This window comes from Chiloscyllium plagiosum, unplaced genomic scaffold, assembly GCF_037043375.1.
Source record: "Chiloscyllium plagiosum isolate Xiang-an unplaced genomic scaffold, Cpla_swu_hap1 HiC_scaffold_2, whole genome shotgun sequence".
Lineage (NCBI taxonomy): Eukaryota > Metazoa > Chordata > Chondrichthyes > Orectolobiformes > Hemiscylliidae > Chiloscyllium > Chiloscyllium plagiosum.
The window spans coordinates 63,097,978-63,109,671 of record NW_028270140.1 but is presented as its reverse complement, the minus strand read 5'-3'; the positions used below and the strand labels follow the sequence as shown (position 1 = coordinate 63,109,671).

Here is an 11,694-nt window from a genome sequence, read left to right as displayed (position 1 = left end):
AATAGTCTAATTGGACAATAGCTATCAACCACAGAAACCGGAATAAATACGACCTCGCCGATTCCGATCTGAGACCCTTAGCCAGTAGAAAGAACGCTCTCCAATAGACGGTAACACCACACGCGCAGCGACCCCTGGCCCGGCAGTTAGGCGGCACCGTAGGCGGCACCGTAGGCGGGGCAAGATGACGTTTTGGACAAGGGTGATACGGAGAAGGGGGGTGGAGCTATCTGAAGCCCCTGCCTTCCCACAGAGCCACACGGGTCTCGAGAGCGGCGGTTGGAAGTACTGCGGTGGCTGTTTGCATTTAATATTTTGTCGGCGGGGAGGGATGGTGGAGGTGTTCGTGGGTCATACGTTGGTGAATAAAGACGGGGAGGAGGTGGATCCGGAGGAGGCCTTGAAAAATAAAGTTGTGGGTATCTACTTTTCGGGGGGCTGGTGTCCACCGTGTCGTGATTTCACACCGCTGCTGTGTGAGTTTTACACCGAGCTAGTCCAGGAGAGCGAGCCCGCGGCGCAGTTCGAGATTGTCTTTGTGTCTTCAGACAAGAGCGAAGATGACATGGTAAACTACATGGGAGCGATGCACGGAGACTGGCTGGCACTGCCCTGGCATGATATGTACAAACTGTAAGTTCAGTAAATGTTAGGAGGAGCAATATATGGGGTTGGGGGGAGATATGTGGGGGAACAAAAAAGCCATAAATACGTCCATCCTTAGACATCCCCACGCAGTCACTGGGAAATGCCCATATCACTAGATCCCCAACGATGCCGCTTCTGCCGAGAGATGATCAAGAGAGCTTGTATTTTAGTATCTCTGCCTGTCCTGTAGCTGGTGAAATAGTAGTTGACGGGCATGGCGAACCTGAAGACATGATGGGCAATCCGTGTTGAGCTACCGGCGAGTAATGCACTTCTTCCATTACTTTGTTGCTTTGTACTTTCATTGATTGAATGGTGACACAATGTAAATCACGAAAGTCGAGAAAAACTCTTATCCTAACTTAATCCAGCCGGATTTCTGAAGCGATTTGCATGTTTCCAGGTAATTATCTTTCTATCTCTAGATATTGAAGGTGTTTTGGCTCCAAGTACGATAAAAATATTTTGTTGGCAAATTCAGAAATTCCTTATCACAGTGGAGTTCCACGTTATTTAAATTTTCAATGACTTTAGAATGGCCATATTAACATTTTTGCTTTAAAGTAGCACCAACTAAATTGCTCACAATATTTTTTGAGATTTTGCTAGATTTATATGGAACAAAATTTCTACAAATACTAAAAATACAAATGTCTTTAGAAAGCTCTTCAACAAATGCATATTATAGATAATGCAAATCATATGTGTTTGATTATGGACTCCACACAATTCATTTAATTTTCTGTAGAAAGGGTACTTGACATACATAAATGAAAGCTTTGAATTTTTAAAATTTATTCACAGGATGTCGCCATCACTAGCTAGTGCTGAATTTATTGCCTGTCCGTAAGTGTTCCGGTGAAGGTGACACTAACCTGCCACCTTGCATCACTGCAATCCATAGGTACGGGTATAACCACAGTGCTGTTAAGGGACGGAGTTCTAGGATTGAACAGCATGAAGAAATGACTTGGAGAAGAATTTACATTTGGTAGTGTTCCCATACATGTGCTGTTCTTGTCTTTTTTTAGGCAGCAGTGATCATAATTTAGAAGCTGCTGCTGTAAGAGTCTTGGCGAATTGCTACATCATCGAAATGGTATTCACTGCTGCTTCTTTGTACTAGTGGTTGATAAAGTGATTGTTGAATGTGGAAGATGGGGAGCTATCAGGTGGACTGCTTTGCTCTCGATGGTGTCAAGCTTCTTAAGTATTGTTGAAGCTGCACTCATCCAGACAATGGCAAGTATTTCATTACACTCCTGACTTGTGCCTTCTGGTGGTGGACAGGCTTTGGGAACTTTGGAAAGTTATTTGCTGCAGGATTTCCAGTCACTGACCATTGTAGCTATAGTATTTGTGTGGCTGGTCCAGTTCGATGGTGACCCTACGATATTGATATTGGTAGATTCAGTGATAGTACACCATTGAAAGTCAAGCAGAGATGGGTTGCTTCTCTTTATTATCCATTATTGACTGATGATCTTCGTTGAAACAAATCTCCCTACGCTTAAGAGATCAGGCATCACATTAGAATTTGGCATTTTTGAAGTGTTATTTTATAATTCTTAATTATATCACGAAGCAGATAGACATCATTTCTTTCATCTAGAATTGAGGTGGTTGTTCCTGCTGAAGAATTTTGTTTTGTTTGGAGATGCCGGTGTTGGACTGGGGTGTGCAAAGTTAAAAATCACAAACATCAGGTTATAGTCCAACAGGTTTATTTGGAAGCACTAGCTTTCGCAGCGCTGTTCCTTCATCAGGTGGTTATGGAGTATAAGATCGTAAGACACAGAATTTGTAGCAAAAGTTTACAGTGTGATGTAACTGAAATTATGTATTGAAAAAGACCTGGATTGTTTGTGAAGTTTGCTGCCTTTTAGAATGAACATGTTGGTTTCAGTTCTTTCATATGTAAATTGCAGAACTTTGTTAAAGTTACATTCTCAAGTGAACTTTAACAATTGGTGTCATGTCAGCCCAGATAATACATTTAAGGTGTGAGGTGCCCTGTGTGAGACTGCCCAGGCCATAATGTTCAGATTGATTCTAATCTACATTTTTTAGAAATGTTTTCCTGAAGTATTAGTCAGAACCCGAGCCTATCTTAAAGGTATTTCATAGACGTGTTTACATCCTGACATTCATTTCGGATTTAATTAATAAGACGATTTTAAAATCTGTGTCAAGTAACTTTTAAAATTATTTTGCAACTTTTGATTCACACTTAAACGTGTACTTTAAGTTGAGTCAGTGTTATCACCAAAATTGTTTCAGGAGAGTAATGAAAGGTACAAGTACACTTGATTTAGTGTTTTCACTTACTGTGATAAATTGCCATATTTAAGTAACTTAACATAAATTGACTGAGAGGGAGGCAGGCTTCTCGTATAAGCAGAGTTTCTGATTTCAGCTATACTATTGACTGCGTAGGTGATTTTCCTCAAGTAAAGGTGGAATTTAGTGGCAACACATTGGTGTAAAGATGGCTAGGAGAAACCAAGACACAGAAATACAATTTGAATTTTCTAATAATCAAATTTCTAGTTTGAATTTTATCTAACATAATTTCACACCCACTCTAAGTTTACATGTTACACACCTTACACTAAGTTGTGTTGCAATTTCATGTTTGTATCTGCCTATTTATTCATGAGGGCATTACATTCTTCTGATTTTCTATATTAAAACAGTAACTACACTTTAAAAGTACACAATGGCAGTAAAGTGCTTTGAGATGTCCAGTGATAATTAAAAGGACTACTTAAATGCAAGTCTGCCTTTTTTTTTCCCTATCCTTTAGGTTTATCTTGTATTTCAGAGCTGTGAAGTGTCACTTGAATAGCTCTGATATACGAGATGAAATCAGGAGAGAAAGCGTGTCAAACTATTGGCGACTAGTTCAGAGAGGGGAAAGAAAACTACAAGAGTAGTGATTTCAATAACCCATTTTCACCTGAAACCTGAAATGATAAATCTGTAAATGGGGTAATTTGTTAATAATTTTGAGAAACTATGTCGTTTTATCTTATTGCTGATCCCTTGTTTGTTGATGAGGGCAGGAATCCAAGTGAACTTTCTTGATGGATAAGTGATTGACAGTGGTGGTGTGGTTTAATGTAATCCATATTAAACTTCTTCCAGCTCATTTGTGAAAGAGACAGGTACATCTTTACACAGTGATAAATGTATTTACAAAGTGAAATATTGTAAATGTACAGCTCCTAACTCTAAACCCAACCACTGATTTATCTTTATATGTGCTCATATACTATCCAATGAGTGCAGCACACTCCCCCGCTCATGCATTTAATCTTAATTTATACAATTAACAATCCACACTGACTCTTCTAAGCAAAATTATTTCTAAAGAGAATGATGAATAAGATGATTTCAATAATGATTTTTGAACCGAATGAATATAATTCGGTTATTTCTACGATCTTCGACCTTACATTGCAAAAATATACATTTGGTTTATTGCATCTGTCAGCCTGCTGAAAGAACTATCTACTTAGTTTCATTTCCTGAAAATTTAATTTTTTTTCTTGCAAATCCTTAAAGCTTTTATGGAAACTACTTTTACTGCCATATGTTAGGTACTCTAGCAACTCTTTTTACATAAAAACTAAATCTCAATCTCTCCCTGCATGCTTTCAATAATTATTTAATTATTGAAATTAACTAATTAATTGATGATCTCTGGCCACTATTTCAGTCTCTCTTTATCTTACAATGCCTTTGACCTGCCTTCTAAAAAGAAATATTTCTTATAGCATTCTATAACACTGCAAACTGTGTGCAAGAATTTTACAGCAAGTTACTTTTGAATTATTATTGTAATATATGGAGACAGAGAACATAAAGAACTGCAGATGCTGAAAATTTGGAAGAAAAACAGAAATTGTTTGAGAAACTCAGCAGGTCTGGCAGCATCAATGGAGAGAAAGCAGAGTTAACATTTCATGTCCATTGACCAAGAACTACTATGCCTTTTACAATTGTACAATGAGATCTGTTATACCCATCTGATAAGTATTTAGTGGGTTATCTGAAAGATGCCACCTCCATCAGTGCAGCACTCCTTCAGCATTATGCTGAGGTGCCAGGTGGAATTATGTGCTCAAATCACAACCACCTGAGTTAGGCATGAAGATTACCACTAAGACATGGCAGATACCTGAGTCCAGAAATAAACTGTTTTCTAACCAAAATGGTTCATTGGTTTTGTTCTTAATACCGCTGGCAACATTGAGGATTTTCTTAACATCTTTTTCTAATTGCCTGTTAAAGTTCTGATCTTGAAATATTTCTTTCACCCCCGTGGAAGTTATACCATTAAATGGAAATCAGTGTCATAGATTGGATCTACATCTGTATAGGTCGTAATGCTGTAATGCACGTTTCTTTAATGCAAATTTGCTGTAATGTGATTGATGAACTGGGGACAGTACTTCTAAAGCATGAACTTTTAAAATGTGTGTTGGCTGTAAAGCGATTATATCACCAGCACTTAAACACTGTTTCTAAAGTGTGATTTTTCTGTAATGTGGGTTGCACAAGAATGTAACCATTGTGTTCTACAACTACCTCGCCATGTAATTGGTTCCCAAAAATAACATGATCTCTGGCAGCTTCATCCGTCCAATCCAGATTGTATTCACTCTTTAATGTCCCCAATCCTGACACTTAGAAGCAGTGTATGGTTACAATCTCTGGAATGTGTCTACAAAAGAGACTAAATACACACTCCCTTGACCTTAGAATTCCCTTGCATCTTCCTTTGCTTATTCTTGCTATCTGTATTGATTTTCATGGGTAACAATTGACTCAGTTTTTGTTAAAATTTGTAATCCATCAAGTTATCCTCCTCTATATTGCCCACTTTGTTTAGATAATCTCCTGTAACCAAATTAGTAAATCTAAACATTAAGGAACAATCCCAGCATTCATTCACATCCACTCACAATCAGCAAAGACACATTAACTAAGCACTTGAAAAAGCATGAACTAATTAAAGAATTAGAATGAAAGGGTCAGGTCTTGTCAGACTAAAGTAGTTGAATGTTTCGTTAGATGGTGCATAAGGAATTGACTATGGATCATGACCATCTGAACTTCCAAAATGTATTTCCAAGGATTCCATGCAAGAGGTTCAATAGCATAAAACAGAAGTAGGGGTAAAGGAAATATTCTCTGGCACGATATAACAAGTACTGATTATTGAGGATTTGTCAGAGTTGTAGCTTTTCACCATATTTGTTCATAATTTAGATAAAAGAATAGGCAGTTGAATTTTACAAATGATACTTAGCCAATAATACTAGGTACAGAAGGTTGTACAAAAAGAAAATAATTGTATTTGTAGAGCATTTTTCATGACTAAAGTACGTTACAGCCAATTAAGTACTTTTCTAATGTAATGACTGTTGTATAGTGGCTAGAGTGGTAGAACATCTGACTGGACCATGTGGCATCACATTTAAGTCCCACTTCAGATCTACAAGAGAAACTAGTCACTAGTATAGGCATTGTTCAACCTAAACAATGTATAGTTGCCTGCCTTAGCAGGGATAAATGAGAGAGTGTAGCAGCAAGAGGGCCATCCAGTTGTAAATCCACCCATGAAATGTTGCTGTGAATGCTGTTGAGCAACCCACAGTGAGATGAATATGAATATATTTGAATTAGTGGGTGACAAAATTAGAAAAACAAAAAGATCTGAGTATCCGTGTATGTAGATAATAAAAGCAAATGGTGAGCTGCAGGAAGATACAATTTGCTTAGGCATGAAGAACAATCTGAAAATCCAGTAGAATATTAATCATTTTTGTAAGGAGTTGAAACTGAAACGTCAAGACATTTTGCTTAAGTTTTACTTCATATATGTTTGACAGAGCCTTTGCCAGACTCAGTCTCTCTTTAGTCAATCTAGACAATGTACTACACCAAACCTCAGGACAAATGTATTAGACTTAGAGTCATAGAGCTGTACAGCACAGAAACAGACCCTTTGGTTCAACTCATCCATGCTGACCAGATATCCCAACCCAATCTAGTTCCACCTGCCAGTACCTGGCCCATATCGCTCCAAACCCTTTCTATTCATATACCCATTCCAAAAGTGGCCTAACCAATGTCCTGTAACATGACCTTCCAATCCTCTACACAATACTCTGACCAATGAAGGAAAGCATACCAAATGCCTCCTTGACTCTCCAATCTACCTGTGGCTCTACCTTCCTGCTATGAACCTGCACTCCAGGGTCTCTTTGTTCAGCAACACTCCCTAGGACCTTACCATTCAGTGTATAAGTCCTGCTAAGATTTGCTTTTCCAAAATGAAGCACCTCGCATTTATTAAAGGGGATTAAATGCTGAATTGCTAAGAGAATATTGAGGTTTAAAGCGTAGGTGTTACAAACATGACTTGTTTGGAGTTATATGATCTAATCAAAATGATAAAGGGGTGTGTTAGGTAAATGCAAGAAACTCATTTGGTGAAGGAATCCAGACAAAAGGCAATAAACTCTTAATATTAAAGACAGGTTGAGGTGTGGCTACTGGGTTATTGAAATTTTCAAAACAGTGTTGTTAAATTTCATTTCACCTGATTTCCCTGCAGATTTCTTCTTCACTTTTCTGTGCCTCTATCTGTTACTTTTACTTTTAATCCCTCATTCACTATTTGAGGTCTTCAGAAGTGTGATTATACCTTTTTTAATCTCAACTCAAACCAGTTGGTTCTGTACTTGCCCCTTAAAGACATCTTGTTTCAATGTTACTAGCTCTTTGACAGCTTTCTTTGATTAGCCATACTTGAACAGCTCTATCATAAAGGAAAGCACAAATTAAAATTTGTGGTGTTTTCAAAATAGGTTAGAAGGTAGAAGCAACAGCAAAGAAAATTATAAAGAGGTTGCTTTGTTACCTGCTTAATTGATAATTTTTTTTTCCCTGTGTCAGAGAATTGAAGAAGAAATACTGCATAACAGCTATTCCAAAACTGGTGATTGTAAAACAGAATGGGGATGTCATCACTGACAAAGGTCGTAAACAGATACGAGATCATGGCATGGCATGCTTCAGGAACTGGATCGAGGTGGCAGAAATTTTCCAAAACTTTTCAGTTGATTGAAAGCTGACATGAAATAGATTATAGTGAATACTAGTGACATTTGAATGTAATTTTTAATGTTGAAGCATAATTTTGAAACAAAGAGAAACGCTAGCTTTCCATGTATATTCTTATTTAAAATAAAGCTCTGTAACCAAATCTAACAAACTATGCAATTGTAATCATTTTGCAGACTGTTCAAATGTATGCATTATAAAAATAGGCAAATATTTGTACTGCATAGCTATGTAACCTTTTTTTAATTAAAGACATTTTAATCCTAATATTTTGTTTTTGAGTTTTTGTTAAATTGATGAAAGGAGCAACAGGAATGCAGATTACTGGGCTAATAGTAAGATTCTTGGTATATAGATGAAGAGAGAGATCTTTTACATAGATCCCTGATAGGGTTGATAGGGTTGTTAAGAAGGCGTATGGTGCATTAGCTTTATTGGTAGAAGGAGAGTTTTAGAACCACAAGGTCATTCTGCAGCTGTACAAAACTCTGGTACGACCACACTTGGAATATTGCGTACAATTCTGGTCACTGCATTATAGGAAGGGTGTGAAAGCTTTGGAAAGGGTTCAGAGGAGATTTACTAGGATGTTGCCTGGCATGGAGGGAAGGTCATACAAGGAAAGACTAAGGGACTTGATGCTGTTTTTTGTTAGAGAGAAGAAGGTTGAGAGGTGACTTAATTGTAACATATAAGATATATCAGAGGGTGGACAGTGAGAGATAATGGTTGGCATGAGGGAACAGCTTTAAATTGAGGGGTGATGGATATAGGACAGATGTTGGAGTTAGTTTCTTTACTCAGTAGTAGGGTGTGGAATGCACTGCCTGCAACAGTAGTACACTCACCAACCTTAAGGACATTTTAACTGGTCATTGGATAAACCTATGAATGAAAATGGAATAGTGTAGGATAGAGAGGTTTCAGATTGTTGCACCGAGCTGTGGAACTATCAAGGGCCGAAGGGCCTGTACTTTGCTGTGATGTTCTGTGTTCTATGATCAGCAGCACGGTGCCTCAAGCACCAGGGACTGCATTCAATTCCACCCTCGGAGCTTGCATGTTCTTCCCATGTCTGTGTGGGTTTCTGCTGGGTGCTCCAGTTTCCTCCCAAAGTCCAAAAATGTGCAAGTTAGGTGGATTGGCCATGCTAAATTGCCCATAATATTCAAGCTAGGTGGAAGCCATAGGAAATGCAGGGATAGGATAGGGGCATGGGTCTGGGTGGGATGCTCTTTGGAGGGTCGGTGTGGATCCATAGGGCCAAATGGCCTGTTTCCACACTTGTAAGGGTTCTATGATTTGAATAGTAAGGTAGTGTATACCGCTATCATTTTAAAATTGGCCTGCTTTTAATGTGCTGTCTTTATGTTCTTTTCAGAACTTGAATAAGACGTGTGTGCACACTCAAGAATTTTGCAGATCTTAATCTATTTTGAGGTACAAGGTTAGGCACAGTACTGACTAATCTTTAATTGGATTGTAGAACTAGAACATAATCTGCACAAATATGAACTTTTAGGATGAGTAGAGCTTAAAAGTAGTCATGACAAAACTGAAGCTTACAATACAAATAAATATGATGTGGAAACCGAAGTGGAAAATAGAAAGGTTAAGTGAAGTGTTTCTGGAGAGTCTGATTTTTTTTTTCCACAGGAAGAAATTAGAAAAGGGTTACTTTTAAGTTGTTTCTTTGTAAATTGTGTATTATCAAGCTTTTATTTTTAAAATGTATGTTCTCTGACAAAAAGTACAAATCCCAGGCTAAATATAAAACTTAACTTGATTTCCTTGGCATTCAGAAAGACAGCTCCTTTCTGTGTTGGAACCCAATTGATTGATTGCTTACTGATTTGTGAGGCAAGCAGAGTGGAAGAGGGACTTAGACATTTAAACGTGAGATCACACCAAAAAATCATATCTTCTGCAGGCAGGTCATAAAAGCATTATATTGATAGATGAAAAATTATATGCTGTGATTGCTGACTGAATGTATTGGAGCAGCTTTACAGTGCTAGTCAACTCATTCATTGGGGATAGTAAAGCATGCTCAGTGTTTCTGTTATTATATGGAAGGAAATAAATTGTGACATAACATTTAACTAGGTGAACTTGTTCCTAATTTATCTGCTTTGTATATTTTATGTTACTGTTCAATAAAGTCGCTTAAAGATTAAAATCAAAAGTTTGTCTGTTGAGTTAAATGAGTCAAGTGTCTACTCAAAGTAACGTCTTTTTTTTACTCCTTCTGAATCAAAGAAGAACATGAGCTTTTCACAAACAACTGGAAAATACACGTCTTCTTGTAAAGAGTATTTACAACAAAATCCAACCCCAGCAAAAACAAATGGATTAAGATCAGTGGCAAGATCCTGGAGAACATGAACCACCATTCAGATGTTGCGAGTCTACTGTTAGTGAAGACAAACACAATAAAATTCATCATTGCTTCAAACTACTTAACGTTTTGGTGTGAATATTCAATGACCATGTGACTAACGAGAACTAAAATCAGGTAGTTTACCAAGTAGCAGTGACGCTGTGCACCAACATGCTTTTGATGCTTGAACAACCTATATCAGGCAGATCTAAACAATGTAGCAGTACCATTAATGGTGCATTTGCAAAATCCTCGAAATTCTGTTGCAACAAAAGTGATTCAACAACAGCATCCTCTCCCAAGCAAATATGGCCAGTAACCATTCAAAACCAGCACCACTGGGCAGGACATGACATATGTGTACCGATGCAGATTCTTGAAACAATTGCTTTGCTGAAAACTTGAATAGATCAGTAGAAGAAAATCTGTGTTAACTAGTTTCATGCCAAACATAGAATGATTATTTTTCCCTCAAAAAAATTGTTATATAAAGTGAAAGAAAATCTCTAGTGCTGCATTACGCACTCTGGATGTTCCAGAGCACCGTGCATGAAGTTAATTGTTTTTAAATACAGTCACTAATATGTTGCAAATAACCGACACTTTAAAAGTTACATCATTAACTGTTTAAGAGTAGATGAACGACTGTTATTATAATAGATTTCTTAAAAAAAGAGCAGTGCTGGAAATTCAAAGAAGGAAAAACAAAGGCTAGCGACCTATATTTGAAAGGAAAAAGTAATGTGTTTCCCTGGTGAAATAGTATCCTAGAAATTAAGTCGCTCCATTACACAAGTTGTCACAAATGTGAAGTATGACCAAGTTAATTAATCTCTCGGATTATTAATGCCTAACTGCGACCACAATCTAAGATATTAGAAACTCACCAGGTTTCATTAATAAAAAAACAACAAAAACTTATTTATTATGACAACTTTATCTTCTAACATGGCAAAATCAGATTATTAAAAGCAGGTTTAAGCTATTACTCTGGACTGAATCTTGACTCTTCTCTATATGGCCTAGGAAGCAATTCCAGAAGATGGCAATTGGAGATGTCCAGTAAATGCTGGACTTACCAGCAACTCCCATACCCTGTGAATGAATTTAAAATAAAGATTGCTGGTTTTTTTTTTGTCCTGGAGCTGTGTTAATAAATGCGGAAACTCAAATACAATTTATGAAATGGATAAAACAAAAAAAAGGAAACACAAAACCTTGATAAATTGTTTCTTTGTGAAAATGACCATTTTGATCTCCGTTCATGCAATTTGAAAAACAAGCTTTTCTGGCTGACCTGACAGAACAGCAATTTGTGTGAGGCTTGTACCACTTTTAAATGTAGCAAAAAGGCTTAACTACCTTACGTGACTGAGTGCATCAACAGATGAACGACTAGCCCTGCACAGTAACCCACACAATTTAGTATGGCCAATTCACTTGCCCTGCACATCTTTGGATTGTGGGAGGAAACCCACGCAGATAAGGGGAGAATGTGTAAACTCCACACAGACAATCGCTCAAGGCTG

At 37.5% G+C, this 11,694-nt stretch overlaps 1 protein-coding gene across 1 annotated transcript; it reads left to right on the top strand.

The window, feature by feature from the left end:
- Positions 1–279: 279 nt before the first annotated feature.
- Positions 280–9,732, top strand: nxnl2 (nucleoredoxin like 2). Its single transcript, XM_087997239.1, has 2 exons — positions 280–633; positions 7,618–9,732. Exons 1-2 carry the CDS (start codon positions 332–334, stop codon positions 7,787–7,789), a joined length of 474 nt encoding a protein of 157 aa, XP_087853365.1. The 5' UTR covers positions 280–331; the 3' UTR covers positions 7,790–9,732.
- The last annotated feature ends 1,962 nt before the right edge of the window (positions 9,733–11,694 follow it).

Excerpts from the sequence above, each read along its gene's own strand:
- nxnl2 (XM_087997239.1), top strand. The coding sequence starts at position 332 with ATGGTGGAGGTGTTCGTGGGTCATACGTTGGTGAATAAAGACGGGGAG. Across the intron at positions 634-7,617 it reads TGGCATGATATGTACAAACT|AGAATTGAAGAAGAAATACT; the intron begins GTAAGTTCAGTA and ends TCCCTGTGTCAG.